Raw genomic sequence first — 23776 nt, forward strand, 5'->3', positions numbered from 1 at the left:
ACACGGCTGAAGAAGCCCAGCGTGCACCAGTTCAAACAATCACCTCAAAGCATCTGAAGCAGTTGAAACAGTGAGTTTTGGATGAACAGCTGATAATGTTGTAAAACCAATGAATAAATAGTTGGATTAAGTCATAGATACTCAGTTGAGGTAATCAACCAAACCAGGCACAATTAAATTATAATGTTAACCTTTATATGAGTAATAGCGTTGCACATATTTGGAACGTCACAACCCTGTGAGGGTAAATCTGAAATAAGAGGTACATCCGCTGTATTACACCGTGGTCTCTGAGCCCACCTGCATGTGATCAATAAATAGTGTTGTGGGCTTGCAGACGATAAAAGGCCACTCCATTAAAGTGCATCTGCAAGAAGAACTATGACTCGGGCCCACGGTTGGCATTTACAAAAATTGTCTTTATTGAGAACGTAAAGCACAACAAACAAATCACCGTAAATCTGACAACTCCGTTGCCCTTTTTATTTTTTACAAAACATGTACATCTAACAGTGCCTCGCTCTAAGGAAATACGCGCCGCAATCATAAAAGAAACATCCACGTTACGTCGACGACATACAACGCGTTCGAACTACCACAGCACCCTTCATGGTACGAGGATTTACTGGAGCAGGCAGATTTGTATTAAACCTCCGCTCAGGTATTAAGCATACCCGACCCCCCCGCGGCCAGGGCCAGTAATCTCTGTTAGAAAGCTACATTCATTGTTATTATAATCTGCAGGGGGGGGGGGGAAGAGAAGGGGGCACCGCTATCGTAGACCTTATGACATGTAGACTGCACGAAACGGCATCACGACAGTGAGATCTGCTTTGAACAACTGACTAGCGCACAAGTTAAAGCCACCTCGACGGCATCACGAGAGGAGCGGGGTCGGGGGGGGGGTGCCGGCGGGGGGGTACATCGTGCCTACAGCGCTGCCGCCGGAAGGATTCAGGGATTCATGCACAAGCGCCGACGCTGTCAGGACGTTAACAGCCTCGCATCAACATCAACACGTCAATGTTCTTTACGCAGCCTCACGAAGCAACACGATGCCTCCTGAAATAAAACATCACTATCTTTATGATTGAAGTCGGCCATGGCAGAATTGAGGATGTTTCCCTTATCGGTGGTATTTTCTTTTCCAGACTATTTAGGCTGTTCCAATAAATAAGCAGCTGTTTATCGAGAGCTTCTCGTTCTATTGTCTTCTAAACCACACACGTAGAATGTGACGATAATGATAATGCCAGTTTATGTCTGTGGTAAGGTTAGTAAGTGGAGCGAGGTTACAACTCCTTTTCCTTTTAGATAAGGACCTAGACAATGATCTCTAAATAAATCGCCGCCTACCACTCCTCTCTACAGGCCGCTCCCGCTCCCCTCCACGTCCTCCACCATGACCGAGCGCTTGTGCAGCACGTAGTTGCCCTTCCTGCCGCTCCTGGCCTGCGGGGGCAGCTTGGTCTGGCACGGGGCGCGGTACTGAGGCAGGCCGGCCTTGGTGGTGTCCAGCTCCTCGGGGTCGTCCTGCTGGGCCCGGAGCGCCGCCATCACGTCCTTGTCCGAGGGGCTGAGCGTCAGGCAGCCGCAGGGGCGACCGCCGCCGCCCTCGGACCCGGCCTCACCGGCCTCTCCCGCGTACTCCGGCTCATCCTCCACGGCGACGAAGGCGTCCCCCCACAGGCTCTCGCAGAGGTCCCTGCCGTGCTGGTACATCTGGAGGCAAACGCACACACGACATATGTAGAGTAGATACAAAGTCTTTGTGGTCTATTGGCTTCTTTGCATCCGTTTTGCATTTTGCTCCTTGGTGTTTTGCGTCCCTCTGTAGTTATTTTGCAATCGTTTTGCTTCTTTAGCTTCATACTATTTGTGGTGATTTTGCTTCTGTTCTTAGTCATTTTTCATCTCTTTGTCGTCACTTTGTGTCTTTTTGTGTCCCTTTGTGTGGTTTTTGCCTCTTCCCATAATTCTCTTTGAGGATCTCTGTTTTTTGCAGCTGTTTTGTGCCTCTTTGTCTTTGTTGCCTTGTCTTTGTAGACTACAAATAGACTACATATTGTAGTCTATTTATGCTTTTTTGGGGCGTTTTTCTATTTTGAGTCTCATTTAGTTGACATTTTGGGGTTGAAGGCGACACCAATTCTTTCCAAACTGGTATTGTATTTTGGAGTAAACGTGAAAAGAATTCAACATTTGTGAGGTACGGCCTTTCTTAGCTTGTAATCATTTATCGGAGTGATTGATTTTGGGCTTCTAGGGCAGCGCCGGCCTTGGCGAACAAACAGCCTGTTCCAGGTGCCTCGGGGGTCTGCAGGCACCTGGCAGCTGCTTTCCCGCACGACTCCCCTCTCCCTCTTTCTCTCGCTCGCCCGCCTCACCTTGTGAGCCCTGATGACCTTGACGAGGCTCACGCCGGAATCCGAGAGAAGTCATCTCTGTCGTTACGGTAGGACGACAATTCTGTCGAGCCTCGTACAGCCGACCAACAGAACTTGAACCTATTGGTGAGCTTTAGTGTTTGCTGTCTGAAAGGCGTTACAGCCCTTAGTCTTTGTAAAGTTATACTCTGAGCATCAGCCTTCTGGTTTCTGGATCATGAAAAATGATACTCCTCCCTAATGCGGTAAACGCAGGGATTAAAAAGGTTTTTGCACAACGCTGCAAAAAAATAAATAAATAACGTAAATGGCGCGGCCCTACTCGCTTCGAAATAGCAGTGGGAACTAATTAGTGAAGTTGGAGTGACCAACTCACTTTTGTTTCTCTTTGGTGTTTTCTGTCTTTACTGCCGGCCTTGTAAACCATTACGTCATCGATAAGATGTAACTTTGCATCTAACTTCCACTCTACCGGATCTTATTTCCTTTTCTCATTGCTTCCCCTCACTGTTTGTTTGTCTCTCTTCCTCTGCGTCTTTCTCTGCAGCACACCCACACCCCGACGTCTGCTTCCTTTCATCCTGCTGCCGGTTGGGGGATTAAGACTAAGTCCCACAGGGGGATCGGAGGAGAAAAGAGCTGTAATATGTTTTCTGTGGTTGAAGGACAAAGAGGATGGCGGCCATTTCTCTCCACTACATATACTCTGCGCCTGACGCCGAGGTCTCATCCCAGCGACCTCATTATACACACGGGGCCGCACACACACACACACACACACATATACACACACCCTTTTCTGTCCTTCCCCAGGCAGACAGGGTCTGCTGCCAAAGCTAATTCACTACAAGCACAAGTGGCTGCAGACGACAAGATGTGATCAAATAAGTGAGATACGGAAATTCCCCGGGGCTCTATTCTGTCTCACCCATCCTTATCTTATAGAACGCTACCCCTCTCTGTCCGAAAGCTACGACATAACATCCAAGCAAGGACAGTATACAAAGGATTTTGAGACCAAATGTAATTGGTAGAGGTAGTTAAAGGGAAATGACATCCTATAAGCTACGGATTAAAGCCCTTACATCACTTCGTTTCTAGTTTTTCATTCCATTACTACTTTTTTACATTGAACTTATATAACTTTTCTGTGTTTTTGTATTAGATTCTATGATTTATTACATTTTATGTGACTTTGACTATCAAAAAAGGTCCTGGATAATAATATAACAGCTCAAGAATGTAACACAACAGCAACAAACACATAACTAGCGTGAATAAATCATATCAGCACTCTTCTACATACAGTTACGTAACAAACCTAGCAGCGCCGTCGTAGCATAACAATGCTAACGTAGCGTAGCAATGCTAACTTGACAGTTTCTCACGAGGAACACAAACAGTTCTTGGTGAAAGTCCTGTGTGTGACTGACCCATCTACCACCGCCCCCACGCCCCCCCTCTGCCACCTCAGTGGACTACCTGGACTTACTACCTGATTATACCACATGATTTTTTTTACCACCTAACTGTTTATTTCAATGGCTCGTTGTCCTATGTAACATCACGTGCTCCGAACCAAATACAAAAACATTCAACGTTTGTCTGGTTTTCAAAAACGGCTTTTTTCTTGGTGATGGGCTGTTTTGCACACTGCACGCCAACCCAAATGACTCATTTGTTACCGCCTCATTGTCTGTATTTCTTTCCTGAAGGCACCCAGCCAGTATCCAATTGGTTTACAAAATATTTACACAGTCATTTCCTGGATTTAACCTTCAGTATCCTCATATGAATGTTCGCATACCAAGACCATAAATTCACTTTCTCATCCGCAGATGCCGCTCTAGATGTGGTTTTTGTGCCAGAGCCTGGCACGGACACGGCAACTCTTTGCAGACGTAACCTCATTCCCACAAAACCCGGAGCAGAGAGAGTGTCTGAAGCCGAGATAAATCAGACCTTGGCTTGCAAATAGTGTTACCAATGAGTACAAAGCCAGAGTGAGGCAAGGTGCCAGAGGGGATTTTTGCATGCAGTGGATGTGTGTCTGTATGTGTGTGCATGTGGCCTATAATACATTAGCTTGTTTCCATGCAAATTTCCAGGCACTGCACACAGCATTTACAAATCCCCACTTTCTGTGCACATATTTAGTCTGTAACAACCAATCGTAGCCCACGGTTCCCTTCCTATTTATCAAGTGTTGCTAGAAAATAGGAATCCGTCGAGGATTTAAATAAATGTTTTAAGTGGATTTTCTCCAGTCATAGTGAATGTGTGGATTAAGCCATTTGAATGAAAGCTTAAAAATCTCACTCATTGGTCACAAGGTTTGTCTATGCATGTTCACAGTTCTGCTTCCCTGGGAAGCACGTTGCAGCCTTGAGGAGGCCTGAAGGGCTACGAGTTCAGACCGCTAGCAGGAAAAAAGAAAGGAAGCCTTACTGCTGGGACCTGCAAAGGGAAAACGAAAAATGTTTTCAAGAGGCAAGGGCTTGTTGGCAGAGGTCCTGATCTGTTGTGTTGTGCTGAATGGGGTGTCTTTGTTTTCAGGAATTGTTAAAAACACTCCGTTTTGAGAGCCACTCAAGGGCGATTAGTTGCCCCCCACAGGGAAAAATGGGCAGACACAAACGCAAAAAGCAACCTCTGAGGATACATTCCCTCTCTCTTACTGCAAATCGGTCATTTCCAGTAATCATCCACAGAGCCGCATTAACAGGCAACAGGTTCCTGGGGCTTTGTGATCATTTGTGGTGGAGAGCGAGAGATAAAGGAAGAAAGAAAGAGGGAAACGGATGAATGGGTGGCTGGATGGACGAATTACGGGTGGATGCATTTGTGGATGGATGAATAAATGGATGTGTGGAAGGATGAATGGATTGACAAATGGATCCATGGATGGCTGTAGGGTTGACTGGATGAATTATTGAATGGATGATTGGATGGATTGGTGGATGGAAGGATGGATGATTGGGTGAATGGGTTGACGGATGGATGATTGGATGAAAGGATGCATGGATGGATGATTGGATGGATTGGTGGAGGGATAAACGGATGGTTGGATGAATAGATGATTGGACGGCTGGCTGGATGGATGAGGCGTGGTGGCATGTGGTGTGTGACGCTAAGTCACACTGGCCACTCTGCCTCTTTTTAAATCACCCAGCTGGCCTCTGCCCGCTGAAGCAGGACCGAACCTCTTCACGCTTCAGTCCACAGGGCTGTTAACCCTCTGCTTCCCGCACCCTCACTTGACTACCAGCACGGATTGACTATCTGGCCCTCTAACACATGGCTGTTAGAGGGCCAGATAGCATGGCTCAAATGACATGCCTGGTTGTGGTGCGTCAGTGGGCTTTCAAGCCTCTGACACACATCCTGTGCTTTCCCCACCTGTGGTGTAACCGCACTCATATAAAGCGTCAGTTCATACTGAAAGAGCTTGTTACAGCAGCCATTATATTGAAAGCTATTTGACAACACTAATCATCCCAATAGTGGCTGCTGTTTGCGTTCCTCCTGCAGTATTGTCGAAGCTTTGGTCATCGTAATGACAGAACAGTTCACAAAATGCAGCACAATTCATCCTCAAGGGATACTAAATCTCCAATCCATCCAGGAGTTGTTATATTGTATATATTGGGTGTGGCTAAACACACCACATTTCTTTTGATGGTTAGGGGAAGAAAATCAACAACACAGTAATGTTAGCAGCCACAGACATGCCCGATCACAGCCTACCTGCTGATACTGAACACATGTTCCGGTGCAATTGTGTCCCCTGGGATCTTTGGCCCAGTTACGAGCACACGTCATGTCCATCTTGCAGGCATCAAACCTGAAGAAAGGTGCAAAAGCATTAGACTTATCTCATTTTAATATGTTGTGTGGTGTACCAGAGAACTCAGGAATCCCGAGGCTACACACAAGTGCTTATTGGACACTCAGATGTTAGCAGATGCTAAGCCGGAAAGTTATTCCGCTGTGAGAGATGCTGATGGTGATTTAGATGTGTTTGGCAAGTTGTTTGGGAGACTCACCAGTCACGGCAGAAGCTGTGGCACAGAGGAACGGCCTGGATGTACGAGCGGCGGTGGGGATGAGGCCAACGCGCGGCATCGGGGGAGCAGCGGTAAAAACAAGACACGCGCTTCAGGAAGCCTTTGCACCTTAGGGAAGGGAGCAGAGCGGTTAGGACTAACATGGTGCCGTCTTTAATTAAGACCTTGTGACAGAGTGTCTGAGTTTGGTATTTGCATGCCGTCGAACATCTGTGTGTCACTAGAACCATCATCCACTGACATGATTTTTCATTTTCTCTTTTTTTTGGCCTCTTGGAATCAATGGAAAAAGTTACTATAATAAACATAAACATTGCCACATCTAGAAAATACACATCATTAACATTTATTTGCCGTCGCATTTCCCACCAACTGACAAATACAAGTCTTATTCACTCTCCTTTTTGCTTGGTTTATGGTCTCCACCAGCTCCTGAGGGACATTTAACAGTTGCAAATCTGTTCTACTAGCTGATTCAGGGTAGAAAATGTTCAGTCAGTTCCTATACATTTTTGGTTAGATTAGGCCTATCATGATTATTACATTATCAAGTGACACATCCTCGATCCATTGAACAATATATCGTAGAAAAATTGACTAATGTTCTTGTAGTTATCGTCTTATCGTAAATATTGAGATGATCTCAGGGGTGATCCCCTTGGTGAGACTTACTCAGAGCTCAGAGCCCCACACTTGTCCCAGGGTTCGTTCTTATTGACCTCGGAGGGCACATGTGAGATGTCCTGGATGTTTTCTTCTGTGCAGCAGCTATCTGTGATCAGCAGGGACAAGAAAGACATTTGAAGCGAGCTGCCTGTCCGGAGAGTCGCTTGGACTACATTCTCACCTCACGTTGTTCATAAACCATTCAAACGGCCACTCACTGTCTGCATAGATCCCGCACTCCGTCAGTTGCGGCTCCGGGCCGGGCGCAGCCTTGTGTTTGCCATCTTGGAGACACAAGCCCTCCGAGCGGGTTCCTCCAATCAGAGCAGCCGCCAAATACGTGCAAACCAATAGCAGAGGTCCAGAGGTGACGCCCATGTCTGCAGCCGCAAAAAGGTCTGGGAAAAGAGTTCAGCACGTCGGACAGCGACAGACAGAAACGCACCTGAATGTCGAGGAATCAAAGCGGATGCGGTGCAATATAAACCAATGTGGTACCTTCAGATTCAGGAATTTGTTAATCGCGTGCCATTCTTGCTCCATGTGTGTGTGTGTGTGTGTGTGTGTGTGTGTGTGTGTGTGTGTGTGTGTGTGTGTGTGTGTGTGTGTGTGCGCGCCTTAAGACATCCACGGCCGGCTGCTAAGTAGACCGGCTGAGCCTAATTATGTGAGACAGCGGCCCCGTGCTGAGATGGATGACATGCGTACTTGTTTAATCTGAGAACCCGACGTGTGACCCTAATCTGTTGGACATGGTCGTATGGCCCTGTTTTTAGAATATGCAGTGGAAATGTTTTTTTTTTTAAAAAGCATGTCAAAGAAAAGGAAACGGCAGAAAATACGGGAAACTTTAGCGCTCTGATTTACTCTCACCTGAAATGTTTCACCTTACCGTCTATAGCCGAATTACTTGATTCAATTTTGTTTTTAATTAATTGTTCACAGTCCTTCAACGATGTTCTATCAACTAATCTGTAAGATCACTAGAAAATAATTAAACAGATAAAGCAGTTAATCACCTAGACTGAAGGTATCATCGTAGAGAAAATAATAAAAGTAACGTGCAGACATCGGTGTATATCCTTGACAACGGAAGAACATCTTTTCAAAACCTACAACTTTAAATCACGCAGTTTAAGTGGGGAACAAATCCATGTTTTCCTGTGGAGTCTGTCCGCGCTCGTTAGTGAGTTTACACACTGGCTTTGTGGTATTTTTCGTCTCATCTGCTGTAGCAGAGCATGCTTTTTTATTTAATCCACGTAATGTTGCCGTGAATTCGGTGCGCCTTATTTTTAATCCAAGCGTCATCCAACGCGTCGTCGTGTTATTGTCCATCTCTTACCTGTCTCGGGGTGAAAGGTGCTGCGTGCGGAGTGGTTTCTCCCGTTGTTATGCTCCTCCGTCGGTGTCGGCGTGTTTTCTCCGCGTCTCTCCGGTGTGTTGCTGTGGATCGCGCGCCTGTTAATGCTGATCGCTGCTTCGGTCCTCCCCTCCCTCTCTCTCTCTCTCGGTGCATGCTGGGAGTGAGTGTGTGTGAGTGTGTGTGAGCGTCCTGAGTGAGCGGTTTTTCTCTCTTTGTTCTTTTTTTCCCTTAGTTAGATATATTAATTTAATGTGGTTTAGTGGTTGTTTTTCACTTTAGTTGTGGGGTTAGTCGTTGGGGTTCTTTTTCTTTGGGTTTCTTTTCTCCTGCCGGTGTCTCGCCGGTCGGCGTCTCTAGACGCCATGGTAAATGGAGACACGTTCTCCCAGCTCACGAGGAAGCACGGCATTAAGATCGCCGCGGGCTTCCCGTGCAGCGTGGAGGACATCGGGTTGGCTGTGGGGGAAAAGGTCGGGCACGGCAGCGTTAAGTCGGCCTCGCGCATGAACGGCGCCGTGGTCATCTTCCTGGACCAGGTGGAGAAGGTGAACCGTGTCGTGGAGACGGGCCTCACGGTGAAAGAATTGTTTGTCCAGGTGGTGCCATTAACGCAACCGGCAACAAAAATCGTACTATCAAATGTCCCTCCGTTCATCACCGACGAGTTCCTCAGTAGAGAGCTGTCCAGACACGGAAAGGTGGTCTCACCGATCAAAAAGATCTTGTCTGGATGTAAGTCTCAGTTACTGAAGCACGTGGTGTCTCACCGCAGACACCTGTATATGATCCTTAACAACCGGAATGTGGAGCTCAACCTCCGCTTCCATGTTAAGGTAGATGATTATGAATACGTGATTTTTGCAACATCCTCGTCGATGAAATGTTTCAGCTGCGGTGAGGAGGGGCATTCCGTGAGAGCCTGTCCGGGGCGCGGGGTCCCTGCTCCGCCTGGCCCGGGAGCGGCGGCTCCTTCCGCGGTCGCGTCTCCTGCGGGGGGCGCGGCGGTCGCGTCTCCTGCGGGGGGCGCGGCGGTCGCGTCTCCGGCCGGGGGCGCGGCGGTCGCGTCTCCTGCGGGGGGCGCGGCGGTCGCGTCTCCGGCCGGGGACGCGGCGGTCGCGTCTCCGGCGGGGGGCGCGGCGGTCGCGTCTCCGGCGGGGGGCGCGGCGGTCGCGTCTCCGGCCGGGGGCGCGGCGGTCGCGTCTCCGGCCGGGGACGCGGCGGTCGCGTCTCCTGCGGGGGGCGCGGCGGTCGCGCCTCCGGCCGGGGACGCGGCGGTCGCGTCTCCTGCGGGGGGCGCGGCGGTCGCGCCTCCGGCTGGGGGCGCGGCGGTCGCGCCTCCGGCGGGGGGCGCGGCAGCGGGGGGGCATGGTAGTGGTGCTGCTGAGCCTGACCTGCACGATGTGAGTATGAATGTGAACGGTGATGGTGATGGTGTCCAGGGCAGTAGGGAGGGGGATTTGGCTACAGTGGGAAATGGTGAGGAGGGAGGGGATCAGACAGGAGCGGGTCAAAGCAAGCCTGTAGAAGAGGCAGAACAGGGTGGCGGAGGGGAGGGGGGATATAAAAGTACGAGTGGGGGGGGGTGGGCTGAGCAGGTGGAAGAAGCAGAGATGGAGGAGGAGGAGGAGGAGGAGGAGGAGGAAGAGGGGGACAACTGTGGGGCGGGGGAAAAAAAATTTGCCCCCAAAAGAAAAAGTATGGCAAAAAACATAGGCAGTGAAGCCAAGGCCAGCAAGGGAGGGGAGGACATGAAGACTGGTCGGGGGCAGAGGCAGTCAGAGGACAGCGACAGTGAGGAGGGCTTGTCGGACTGCAGCGATGCCCCGACATTCTTAAGTAACAGCCAACAAAAAAAAATGTACGGCGCTGAAAAAATAAGTATGTTTTTAAAGAAAACAAAAGGGAAAAAGGGGGTAGAGGTCATAGATTTCTTCCCCGATCTTAACTTGTTTTACATTTCCGCCAGACACCATATGAGCCGGAGGGAAGAGTCCGGCCTCACTGAGCAGGAGGGCTACAGATTAAAGAAGCTCCTAGGGAAAGTACGCAGAGCAATCAACAAGGGCAATGTCGAAATCTCCAATGTGTGTTTTAATTAATTTATTGGTTTTTATTTTTGGTGTAAACTCACTCAAGATGAATTCTTTTAAAGTGGGAAGTTTAAATGTGAACGGAGCCAGAGATGAGAAGAAGAGAGCATCTATTTATGAATTAAAAAAATTGAAGTGTATTGATGTTCTCTTCTTACAAGAAACTCACAGCGACAGCACCAACGAGGCCGACTGGATGAGGGAGTGGGAAGGGGAAGTCCTCCTAAGCCACAATACCAACCTCAGTGGAGGAGTGGGCTTCCTCTTCTCCAGGTCTTTTAATCCACTGTCACTGGAGGTCAAACACATCATCGAGGGGAGGTTGTTCTTAGTCAAGGCACGGTTCGACCTTTTTACTGTTGTTTTTATCAATGTGTATGCTCCAACAATCGGTGCAGAGAGGAAGCTGTTTTTACAAAAAATTGATAATGTTTTAAATGGCTGTGCCCCGGAGGATTTTTTATTATTGGGGGGGGATTTTAACTGTACGGAAAATGAGTTGAAAGACCGTAATCACGCAGAGCCACATCCAGCTTCCCAGCGCGTTCTGAGGCAGCTGGTCCAATCTCATGGTCTGGTGGATGTGTGGAGAAGGATGCATGCAGACTGCCGACAGTACACGTGGTCCCTTTTTAGAGAAGGTAGGATCTCCTCAGCCAGGTTAGATCGTTTTTATGTTTTTAAGCAACATTTTAATATTTTTAAGATGTGCAGTATTGTCCCTGCTGTTTTTACTGATCATTCTTTGCTTTTATGTAATGTTTTTATTGGAAACGTTTTACCTAGAAGTGCATATTGGCATTTTAACTCTGTATTAACTAGTGATAAAAATTTTAGAGAGGTCTTTGTATACTTCTGGGGTGTTTTTAGGCTGAGGAAGAGTGAGTTTAGCAGTCTTAAACAGTGGTGGGACCACGGGAAGATTGAGATTGGGCTCCTCTGTCAACAGCACACCTTCAACGTCACCAGAGACATCGCTAGATCTATGAAGGACCTGGAAACTGAGATAGTGGAACTAGAACATTTAAGCGAGTCCACAGGAGATCGAGGACATTTTGAAGTCCTCAAAGGGAAAAAAATGGCTCTGGCCGACCTGTTTAACGTTAAAGTCCAGGGTGCACTGGTCAGGTCCCGATTTCAGACCATCACAGAGATGGACACTCCCTCTAGCTTCTTCTTCGGCCTGGAGAAGAAGAGTGGGCAGGGGAGGGTGATCCACTCACTGTTAGGTGACGCAGGGCAGCCGGTTGTGGAACCATGCCAGATTAGGAAGCGAGCTGTGGCTTTCTTCTCCTCCCTATATACCAGTGAGCACGGGGAGGAGGAGGCACTGATGGATGAGCTCTGCAGTGAGCTTCCTCAGGTCCAGGAAGAGACCAACGCAATGCTGGACAGGCCAATAAGCCCAGGGGAGCTAAGGGCCGCCTTGATGGGCATGCAGGGAGGGCGTGCCCCGGGAATTGACGGCCTCTCGGCCGAATTTTACAAGGCGTTCTGGGACATCCTCGGCGATGACATCCTAGAGGTGCTAAATGACAGTCTGGCCTCTGGTTCCATGCCGATGTCCTGCCGCAGGGCAGTAATAACGCTACTGCCAAAAAAGGGAAACCCGCAGGACATCGGCAACTGGCGCCCTGTGTCCCTGCTGTGTGTGGATTACAAGCTCCTGTCCAAGGTCTTTGCCTCCAGGCTGAGGGAAGCTATGGAGCAGGTCATCCATCGGGACCAGACCTACTGTGTGCCCGGCAGGTCCATGGTGGACAATGTCTACCTCATTCGAGATGTTTTGGAGGTCTCCAGCTCATTGGGCAATAACACTGGCCTGATTTCTCTAGACCAGGAAAAGGCTTTTGACCGCGTTGAGCACAACTTCCTCTGGAAAGTCATGCGGAGGTTTGGGTTCAGCACAGGTTTCATAGCTAAGATCAAAGTGTTGTACAGGGACATTGAGAGTGTGCTGAAGATAAACGGCAGTCTGTGTGCTCCTTTTAGAGTGTATAGAGGAGTCCGGCAGGGTTGTGCTCTGTCCGGGATGCTCTATACACTCTCCCTGGAACCCCTTCTCTGCAAAATACGCTCTAGCCTGGAGGGCCTGGTTTTACCTGGTTTTAGTAGAAGAATGATTTTATCAGCGTATGCCGACGATGTTGTTGTTTTTATTAAAGACCAGAGGGATGCAGACCTTTTAAATAACATCGTGAAAAGTTTTAGTAAGGCATCGGCAGCGAGGGTGAACTGGAAAAAAAGTGAAGCCCTCGCTGTCGGTGAATGGCGTGGCGGCCTCCCAGTTCTTCCCCAAAGCCTAGTGTGGAGGAAAGATGGATTTAAATACCTGGGGATTTATCTGGGGCAAGAGAGCATCGTCCAGAAGAACTGGGAGGGCGTCACAGAGAAGATAGAGGGGAAACTTTCCAAATGGAAATGGCTGCTCCCTCAAATGTCTTTTAAAGGTAGAGTTTTGGTTTTAAACAACCTGATTGCATCCCAGCTGTGGCACCGTCTTACCTGCCTGGACCCTCCCTCAGGCTTCCTCGCCAACTTACAGAAGAAAATGGTGGATTTCTTTTGGGGGGGTCTACACTGGGTGCCACAAGGGGTGCTGTTTTTAGCCAGAGAGGAGGGGGGACAGGGCCTCGTCCACCTGGCTAGCCGGACGACCACTTTTAGACTCCAGTTTTTACAGAAATATCTCACAGGTCCGGAGTTTTTAGTATGGAGGGACGTGGCCAGCTGCATTTTTAGACGTGCAAACAACCTGGGGCTGGATACTGCTCTGTTTTTAATTGATTCTAAATTTTTAAAGTTAAATGGGCTACCTCCATTTTATCAGGGTGTTTTTAAGTCTTGGGCCCTTTTTAATCATAAAAGGTGCCCACAGTCTTTTTCTCTGTACTGGTTGTTGAGAGAGCCTTTGATCTACAGAGCAAGGCTGGACATCAGCAGCAGTGGTACCCCAGGCCTGATGGGGGCGCTGCTGAAAGCACGAGTCCTGTGCCTGCAGCAGCTGGTGGACGCAGTGGGGCCGACGCTGAGCGACGCCCCGGCCCTGGGCTCTCTGCTGGGGCTGCACTCCGTCCGGATGGCGAGGAGGCTCCTGGAGCTGTGGAACCAGAGGCTGACTGAGGAGGAAAGAAGCCTCCTCACAGACTACAGCCAGAAAGATGTGGAGCCGGACCCTGCAGACCCCTTCCCCGAGATCTACCTGAGCCCAGGACTAGGGGAACTCACCGGCCCCCTGCTCGCCACAACACGCCCCGAAGCGCTGACATTGCACGAAGCAGACAAGAAGACTCTGTATTTTAACTGTGTGAAGAGCATAAACCGGTCCGGACTGTGCGACAGGCTCCCCACTGTGTGGTCCAACAGACTGGGACAAAATGGACCGGGCCCACAGTGGAGGATTTTATACAAGCCTCCCCTCAAGAAACGGACTGCCGACCTCCAGTGGAGAATTTTACACGGTGCTGTCGCCTCCAACGCTTTTATTTCTGTTATTAATCCCACTGTTCTGAGCAAATGCCCCTTCTGTGACCTCCGAGAGACTATTTATCATGTTTTTACAGAGTGCAAGAGACTTGCGAGTTTCTTCTCTCTTTTAACATCGGTTTTTAGTCTTTTTAATGTGGTTTTTACTGAAAAGATTTTTATCATGGGAGCTGCCTACAAGAAAGCAGAAAAAGAAAAATGGCAGCTCCTCAACTATCTTTCAGGGGAAGCCAAAATGGCCATTTATTTAAGCAGGAAGGCCAGAGTGAAGGACAGAGAGGGGCAGGAGGCCAGGGCAGTGTGGCTGGTGAATATCAGGGCCAGGCTCTGGCTAGAGTTCCGCTTTTATAAACACATTGGAGACGTAGACACTTTTAAACAACGTTGGTGTTTTAATAATATTGTGTGCTCAGTGAAAAAGAATGAATTGGTGTTTGCCCCTGTTTTTATGGCATGAAACGTAATTTTGCTTTGTTTGTTTTTGGTTTGTTTTTTTGTTTTTTTTGTTTGTTTTTTTTTGTTGTTTTGTCTTGGCTTTTTTTAACAAAGGAAGGAAATCTGTGACCTCTTTTTAACACATTGACAAAGTTGTTGAAATATGTAAAATAAATTGTTTTTCTAAAAAATCAAAAAAATCTCTCTCTCTCTCTCTCTCTCTCTCTCTCTCTCTCTCTCTCTCTCTCTCTCTCTCTCTCTCTCTCTCTCTCTCTCTCTCTCTCTCCCTCCCTCTCTCTCTCTCCCTCCCTCCCTCTCTCTGTCTGCCTCTCCCTGTGCTGGCTGTGATCTGTGCTTCCTGGGGGGCCGCTCGCCACTTTGTCACCGGTTTATATGAAGGACATTTCAGTCTCCTCCACCCGGCTCACCCCCCTCCCTCTGCCCCATGCTGGGAAGTGCTCCCCTCCCCTCCCCTCTCTCTCTCTTGCACGCACACACAGAGAAAATACTCCCTCCTTCTTAATCTCCCCAAATGAGATGTTTACCGAATCCTACTTGTTGACAACCTTCCCTTCATCAGACCAAGCAACGTTGTATGGAAATACACCCTAAATAAACCCCACACTTGATACTCCATATAGGACAAGTGTTGCCATTGATGTTGAGAGGATCACTCAAAGGGGGTGCTGAGTCACCTACCTGTCCTCCACCCAGCCTCATGTATCCACATGTACTGAGGTCAGGGTTTTTGCAGATGACAGGGTTAGAGGAGGGTATCGCTGAGATTTAATACTGCGTGATGTGCTGAGGACGGGGAACACAAATCTCTGCAGAACAAAACACTGCACGCTCACCACGAAGCCGCTGCGCTTTCATCAAACCCCTTCCTGCTCTCAGAAAGGAAGAGTTATTTAAGCCTCCTTTGCTGGTTGCATGTTTTTCGGTGAGCGTTTATCAGTGCCAGCAGTTCTACCAAAAGGTAAAATGCCTAAAAACACGTTGGTGGTTGTTTCCACTTGGTGGATAAGTGGCAGGGCGGCGCTGAAGTAGGCCAAGCAGTCTGACGGGTGTTTTACGGAAACATTGTGGCCAGCCAATGGCTTTTCCACCATGCGTGTGTGGCTCCTGGCTTTTAATCTCACCTCCCGTTGGACCTGGCGTACCCACCTAATCCCTGGCTGGGTGCTTCTCTCTCTCTGTCTCTCTCCCTCCCTCCCTCCCTCCCTCCCCGGGTCACCTCCCAAGGCTTTTGGCCACAGGATGGCAGATGGAGAGTGTCTTGTGGCCTAGATACACCCACCTAAAGCCGCGGCTGTGAAATTGGTGGCATGCCTTCGACATGATTGGTTTTGGCATCAAAACCACGCAGGGACCAGACAGATTGGCCATCACATAAACAAGTAGATTGAGAGCAGATGAAATGGTCTCTGACACTCGACTGGTATTCAGTATTATTCAATACTGCATATAGTTCAAGGGGGGAATGAAGGCCGCTCAGGCCACCAGACTGTTTCATAACGGCTGAGGGTCGTCACCCTTTATTCCTGCGGCGAGAGCAGAGGAGCGAGAGGCAGAAAAACGTCTCTCCATCTAGTAATTAGAGGAGGAATAACGATATCCTTTGTGTGAGAGCTATTCGGGGAAAGGAGAGAGAGGACAAAGCAGGCCGGCGCTGCTCTCTGTGCACCCTTGTTGTCACTGTCATTTAACGGGGGGGGGGGGGGTCACTGCCATGCGCTCGGGCCTTAGGCAGGACCTCAGCTGGCAAACAGCGTCACCCGTACTTGTCAGCTCACTAACTGGAAGACATTCATTTACTCCAGTGGGAGTTTTTTTCCTTTTTTTATTCGTCGTTCCATTGACCTATTTCTCTACACCTCGACTATCGACATGAAGTTTGGTGATGAACGGTGTGAAAAGTCTGTGAAAATAAAATCCTCATTAGATCAGTAAGCTAACAGATGTTGTGTCAGTGAAACAAGCCACCGCACGGCCAACTCGATATGTTATTCAACTAACTCCTAAAGTCAAATAAAGGCTTTATCATCAACATGATAAAGCCTAGTTACTTAAAGCCTAGTTACTTGTAACTAGTTAAACTAGCTAAACTAGTTAACTAGTTACTTTGACAGTGATCTGTAGTATAGGAAGTGAAAAGAATTGAAAAAGTTAGCTAGAAGTAATCAGTTAGTAGTTGAAATAGTGAACTAAAATGAACAGATAACAGACAAAGTTGGCTAAAGGTAATGGATTAACAGCTAGTTAGTTAAAAGTGAAAAATAAACAGCTAGTTGGCTAAAAATAATGGATAAACAGCCAAAAGTAACAAATAAAGTTAGCTAAAAGCAACAGGTAATTGTTTGAAATGCTTTGCCGTGGAAACATCAGAAACGCCTTGAGCTCAATGCCGTCTGGTCAATATTAGGCTGTGCTGTAAGAAACCACCGTTCTTGAATGGAAGTTTTAGTTCATTGACCTTTCAGTTAATAGAAATGTCACTAGTGAGATACGTTGGTGGTACTAACGCGGGTTGTAAGAAGAATTTCTACAAATGTCACAAAGAGTCTGAGGGGGCAGACGTAACAATGTTCTGCTCATTTTATGGCTTCATTTCTATTTATTTCTTTTTGATGACATTACATCGTGCTAGAATAGATTCACACATCAGTCACATATCTTTCAGTCTAATACGTATATTGTGCTCAATGTTGTGACAGTGATTTGAGCTGGAGGACACATCCAATCCGCAGTGACCCCACTGTTTGTTATTAGAATTCAAAACAGAAGCAGGTCCCAGTTCTCCCCCCTGTGGTGACATGGGACCACTGCACAGACAGTATTTGTGCCCACTCACTGTTTAACATCTACGGCTCCTCTGTCATCACTCACTCACCACCTGATTAAACTGAGTCAGCGGTTGATTTGACCTTCTTCACATCCATCGCCGCAGAAAGTTGAGACGAGTTGAACCCACTTGAGTTCATTCAGGTCTTTGATGAGGCCGCTGTCGCTTGTTGCCGTTTGGCCTCATTCTACGCTCCTGGATGTGTTTCCCAAAGTTCCTGCTCAGGGTAGCAACAGCACAGGTTGTCCGTCTGTCGGGATGGTCGACCTGCTCGCCTCCTCGCCGCATGCGTCTTTATCTTCTTGGCCTTGTTAGCACACGTCAAATTCCCAGACGCAGCTGGGTGCCGGAGTACGCCAATGACACCCGTGGGAGATTGACAGAGTTAACTAGCGCTCATGCCGGCAGTGCAAACTGTGCAGACGGGCCTCAGTAATAAAAGGAACAGAAGTCATTCAGTCCGACCTTGATTGTGTTTCAGGACCAAGGTCAGCACCAAGCGGAGCATCGAACCCTGAATACAGTCTATGCTTTAAGAAATCATCACTCGCGGATCCTGCCACCCATCTGCAACACGAACCCCGTTGTTTAATGGCACCTTTCAGGTTGGTTTCACAGATCTATTAACTCAAACTTCAAAGTAGCAATTTCAACGTAAATGTAATATATTTCTGAAGTAAAAATCTACTGCATTCGCTTTGGAAGGTCAGAATGATTTCAATGAATACACCTGAAAAGAAAAGAAGCTTGTGTTGTTGAACAATCTGTTGAGATGTGTTCTGGTCAAAGTACACACTGTATCTACATTGAAGGGAGCAGGAAGTGTCAGATTCCTTGCGTTTGAATACAGTCAGCAATGACTTACCACAGGAGATGATCATCCGTATTAGTGGACCTTCCATTGATTTGTTTCATGTATTAACCCTATTATATAAGAAATGTATGTGAATGTTCCATTTAAAGTGTTTTATCTATTGGGTTTTAGGCAATGAAAATGGATGAAGATGTGAAATTAAGAGGTGTATTTTGTTCTCACTCTCTTATCCATCGCACAAGAGAAGGAAACTTGACTTCAGTGAACATAAAGAAAAGGTTTCCAACTGAAAAACTGAAAAGTTGTTTCACACGTTCCTGGAAAATGTGTAGATGAAATTCGGTTTGTGGGCAGAAAGCCGACTTCAAAGCAGCTGCTTCTGTATATTGTTGTCCTCATAATCTCTCTCACATCTAGATTATTATTCTCTTGGAGCAGCCGGTTGTTTATCGTTTCTCATTTCCTCCAGTCACATAAGAAGGGTTTCCCTAGCCAGAGAAATGAAACACTGCACGTGAAACGAGAGTCTCTGACTCACAAGCAGGCTGGATATTTTGACATTAAGGAGGCGAAGGGCCGCAGAGGAACGTAATGCTTCAGCTGCGCCTTTGGGACGATGACAGGAGGACAGATTCATGTTTGTTTTACAAGCTGCGGCTCTGCGGCTGCAGATGGAGGGCTGAAGAATGTCCAGAGAAACAGCCAGGTTTGTCCCATAGCTCAGACAAACGTCCCTGTGTCCGCACCGCTGCTGTCCTCCTGTCGGCTTGTTTTTAAAGATTCAAATGTGACCAAACCAGCGCCCCGTGCACGTGCGGAAGGTCAGTGGCGGTTGCATTAGTCGGGGCACAAAGCCGCAGCCGCGTGCTACGTTTTGGATGTTGTTGTGTAATCTTGAAGGACTCTTTGCGTCATTGAAATAGGCTTAGCCGTGCATGTGTGCGCCTCTTCAACAATTATTTGAGGGACTAAAACCTGTGGCTGGGCCTTCGCCTGCAATATCTATATCAATTTAGATGTACAATATCAGACGAAAGCCGACACGTATATAATTAAGAAAATAACCTTTGACTCAACTCATCTACTTGCACTCTAAAAGCTTGGTACTCCGTCAGCATCTGCTTTTCTTCCAGCTGTTCTTCCTGTTGCAACAAAGGAAGCAGCTCGAGCTCGCTCAGCATCAGTGTTGTTGACATTACCCTGAACCAACAAAACACTTATCAGAGCCTTTTCATTTATGAAATAAAGTATCTCGACTGTGACATCCTTGAAAAAATAGTGTTGCTTTATAATAATTATGTAGCCAGCAATGGTTGTCATGGTCAATTTAGATTGAGTCAGAATCACACAACTAGTACAGATCAGAACACTGTTTGCAGAAGCTTAGATGCAAACAAAACCTTTGCCCTCTTTCTTTTGACTTTCAGTGCAGCGCGTCGGATTGAATAGAGTTGTGTGGGTCTAAAAAGGTACAACGTACCGTCCAAGGCTTCATAAGCAGCTCCACATCTTTGCATTCATCTTCCAGGTCATATTATTGACATTAATCATAATGATAACTCAACTTTATGCATCACATCTCCCATTCCAGTTAATAAAATGATTTAATGAGTTTACCAGATTAATGACATCATGTCAGAATGTTCTCCGAGTGCTGAGACTTTGCATTAAAAACAGATCTCAGGTCAGGCATCTTGAGTTATAACACACTAAGCAACCACGCCGACCCTTTATCGTCTTAAGGATGTAACAAGAATAATAGAGCTTGTTTCTGTCACTGGGTGAGACTCTTTCTCCCCTTCCTGTATGAGTTTTGCCTCCACGTGTGTAAATGCTGTATACGTTCTGGTTACTTGTGTTTGTCCGTGCAGCACTAACCTGACACATGCATGAGCTGTGCTATTGAAATAGGTTTGCTCAGCCTTGCGCACTATAGACCGGCGGCCACTCCCGCTCCACTGCTCTGATATCATCTTGTCTCTGCACGTCGGGATCCGCTGACCTTGTGTGCGTCTGTTTGTGGTTGGGGCGAGTGTGTACGTGCGTCTGTGCGCGTCTTTGTCTCCGTTATTCGGCGTTCACTTGTGCGTTTGGGCCAGAGTGAACACGGCAATCCTCTTACGCTGCCCATTTGTCAGGAGCAGCGGTGAGTGATGCGGTGCTGAGGAGGCTTTAGGGGCGTCCTGCTGGGTCCTCCTGCTGCCAGCGTTGGAGAGGAGCCTCTCCATTCACAATCAGGCACGGTGGTCAACAGGATTACCCACAATGCCCGCTGTTGCTGTCTCGCCTTCTTATCGGTGACGTCAGTCCGCGCGCGCGCACGCGTGTGTACGTGTGTGTGTGTGTGTGTGTGTGTGTGTGTGTGTGTGTGTGTGTGTGTGTGTGTGTGTGTGATTAAAGATTGAAACATTGTCATCCGAGGCTGTTCTGTGTAATCTTTGTTTTCAAAGAAAGGAGCAGAAGACGAGAAATGTGTCGTGTTTTATGTTTGCCTCAACGTCTTCACTTAATCTGCACTAATCAGTATTTCAACCTCACCTCTGATCGGTTTACCGAGTAAGTGGCTGCAGATTAAGTCCAGTGCTCACGCTGATTGATCTCACACAGGGAGAAACGTGTGCTTTTGAATGCGTGTGAAAATAGGCCCAAAGCAGGAATTAATCAACATTCTTCTGTCGATTTTTGTTTTTAATTTTATTTACGCCTTTTTCTTCCTGTCAGCGGCATGATTAGTTTGGGGATTTTACATTAAAATGAAAATGAATCCACCCTTTCCCAGATTGCAACGCACTGCAGGGTCAAGCAATGCCTCCATTGCACTGCCATCCTTCACCACAAGGTGGCAGAGTGGTGACTCTTTGCTGGTGAAATGGCAAAACCAACAAACAAAGCTTCACATTTATCTATTGCTGATACAAACTCTGCCGGGGTACAGAAAGAATGAATAATTTCACCCAATCCTCCACAATGGCCACAATAGTGACACACACAGACACACTGATGGTCAGGTGGCCTGTTGCTCCCACTGCGTCTGTCTGCTGGTAATGATGATCCTCTAGAGGTCTCTCTCATCACAGGAATCATGTGTGTGTGTCTGTGCGTTTACACGTGAGCTCAGTCCGCACCCATCACACCAACGCACAAAAACAGACACACACAATTCACTAAAAGAGTGGAGCGGATCAGTCATTCGGAGTTGTTCCATCCATCCATTTTCAAACTGCTTAACCTGCACGCCGGGTCGCGGGGGGTCTGGAGTCCATCCCAGCCAACTTCGGACTGTCTATTGTCCGAAGTCCGTCTATTGTATTGGACTGGTCGCCAGCCACTCGCAGGACTAACACAGAGACATACAACCATTCACACTCACATCCACGTGCAATTTCCCCAATTAACCTGATCCTCAGAGCATGTCTTTGGACTGTGGGAGGAAGCCGGAGAACCCGGAGAGAACCCACGCAGACACGGGGAGAACATGCAGACTCCACACAGAAAGGCCACTGGACAGAGTCAGACCCAGGACCTTCTTGCTGTGAGGCGACAGTGCTAACCACCACACCACCGCGCCTCCGTGCCGCCCATTTGGAGTTGTTGACGCTGTAAAATAATAGGAAACGCAGCTTTAACAAGCTTTTGGACATTTTCTCATCTCACACCGACCAACAGGATTTATGGTGCGTGACCACCGAGCGCCATCGAACCAACGGACGCTTAAAAATGCAGAATCCAGGGTGTCGAACAGGTGGACACAGGTCGTACCTGTTTATAACAGCGCACATTAACCTTGACAAAGTCGTTACGATTCATTACCCTTGGAGTCCCTCATTGATCCATTTTTGCCTTTTTCGGGAGGGAACACGGGATCTTTAGTGCACAAACCAGCCTTATTTATGGATTTCTTCATCAATAATTCTAATGTACTTGGAAGTTGGCTTCCGGTTTTTTGCTGATGCTCTGTGCACTAAGGATTGGCAGCTTTACTGCTGTTTGTCAGTCATCTGAGTCAAGCTTCACTGTTCCCATCTGCTACAATCCTTTGTATGCATGTGTGTGTGTGTGGTGGAATATGTACCAACACCATGTGTGCTTTTTAAAAAAGCAAATACCTTCTGTCCCAACAGAAGCCCAACATAAATACTCCAAAAATCTCAAATGATCATCCTTTCTGAGTAAATCTCAACGGCCAGATCATCCCAACAATGACTCTCTAACAGGTTGAGGTCTTCAGAAGACAGCAGGGAGAGACGATTGTCCAAACGTCTGTCTCCTGGAAAGTCGGACACTGATGTAAACATGTGGTTGTTTGCGTGAGGGGACACGAAGGGGAAATGTGCGTCAAAGTGTGTCTGAACACTATTCAAACATGCAGTGGTTGAAAACTAGCAGCAGAAAAGGTAATGCTTTACCTTAACGCCATGACCCAGTTGACCCCTGGTGGTTTAACTTTCCACACTACTCCGTGTTCATTTTAAGGGGCATTAGCTTGCACTTGGAGTTGCAAGCTAATCGAGTATTGTTGCTTTTTGGGGGGGTTCCAAAACCTCCCGAGGCATTGGAACAAACGTATATAGAAAGTATATATAGGGTGGTCATGAGCACAAACTACACTACTTGTGCCATTTACTATATCATCCCTATATATTAGCTACATACTATTTGATTTTGTTTCAGCGGGAGATGATATTGCTTATAGATGGATCTGAGTGATTCTTTGTAATATAACAACGGGGGTAGTCAGGAGGGTTTGTCCTTGAGTTTGTTCCAAACCATGACCGAGCATCTGCTACTCTCCAAACTCACAGGGATTTTAGAAAATGATTACGCAAGAGGTCGAGAAAGCAGCATCGCGCCTGTGTTCTATTCTACCGCTGCCATAATGACCACATTATAAAACTCAATGAAGCGTGGCTCCCCCCAGGCGGCCTTTCCACCTGCTCTGGGTTTTTGTTACAGAGAGATGCAGCTTCCTTGGGGCCCGAGTGGAAATCAATAGCCTCTCCTTCCTGCTACGTGGCCCGGCGGCCCACCGGTGGCCCCACTGCGGCACAGGCGACGCTCCTAGACTTTGACAGCAGAAACGGGAGCAGAGGGAGCCCACAGCGCTGTGGGAGTTTGTCCGGGTTTACTGAGCTGCAGAACAAAGTACTGCCATCAGCACCGAGATGATCTGGCTCTCCGACTGCCAGCCAGACGGCCCTGACAGCTCCATTTAATCTAACAAGTAGCTGCCTGCTTACAGGCTTTTTACTGTGGGTCTCTGAACACATTCTGCTACGACAAGGGACAGGTTGATTCGGACATTGTGGAATTGCAATATGTACATTTGTTTGTTACGTCAGCTCCAATCGACTTCTTTTATACACAAAGAATTGGTTAGATTGGTTTTCCCCTTGATGTGTGTGAACCAACTAAACAGGCATTTAGTTGGTTGAGCTATTGAGGTAAAGGTTAGAACAAAATGAAGCCAAAAAGGATACTTTGTTTGTCAGTCAAGCTAACAATTCTTTGCAGAGCCTTTTCCGTGCAAAGTCGAATTGTTTGTTAGTCATTTGAATGCGGACCAACAGCCTTCCTGCCGTCTTCCTGCCGTCTTCCTGCCGTCTTCCTGCCGTCTTTCTGC

The 23776-nt window shown here is 47.7% G+C and overlaps 1 protein-coding gene across 2 annotated transcripts; it reads right to left on the reverse strand.

Annotated features, from left to right (window-relative positions):
• Window positions 1–398: 398 nt before the first annotated feature.
• Window positions 399–8946, reverse strand: rtbdn (retbindin). Of its 2 annotated transcripts, none has more exons than XM_040191411.2 (6): window positions 8466–8946; window positions 7339–7518; window positions 7127–7226; window positions 6434–6562; window positions 6135–6231; window positions 399–1722 (listed from the first exon to the last, which is right to left on the reverse strand). In XM_040191411.2, the coding sequence occupies exons 2-6, from the start codon at window positions 7496–7498 to the stop codon at window positions 1366–1368; spliced, it is 843 nt and encodes a 280-aa protein (XP_040047345.1). In that variant the 5' UTR covers window positions 7499–7518; window positions 8466–8946; the 3' UTR covers window positions 399–1365. The 2 variants fall into 2 exon arrangements, with proteins under 2 accessions (XP_040047345.1, XP_040047346.1); XM_040191412.2 differs by having other exon boundaries at window positions 7339–7500; window positions 8466–8626.
• Between the last annotated feature and the right edge of the window lie 14830 nt (window positions 8947–23776).

The sequence above is a fragment of the Gasterosteus aculeatus genome, chromosome 11, assembly GCF_964276395.1.
Source record: "Gasterosteus aculeatus chromosome 11, fGasAcu3.hap1.1, whole genome shotgun sequence".
Taxonomy (NCBI): Eukaryota; Metazoa; Chordata; class Actinopteri; order Perciformes; family Gasterosteidae; genus Gasterosteus; species Gasterosteus aculeatus.

Bases quoted from the DNA above. Each gene is read 5' to 3' on its own strand.
- rtbdn (XM_040191411.2), bottom strand. From the start codon at position 7,498: ATGGGCGTCACCTCTGGACCTCTGCTATTGGTTTGCACGTATTTGGCG. The intron at 6,563-7,126 runs GTAAGTCTCACC...CCCTTCCCTAAG, and splicing joins TGTGGGGCTCTGAGCTCTGA to GTGCAAAGGCTTCCTGAAGC. The intron at 6,232-6,433 runs GTGAGTCTCCCA...ACCTTTCTTCAG, and splicing joins CACAGCTTCTGCCGTGACTG to GTTTGATGCCTGCAAGATGG.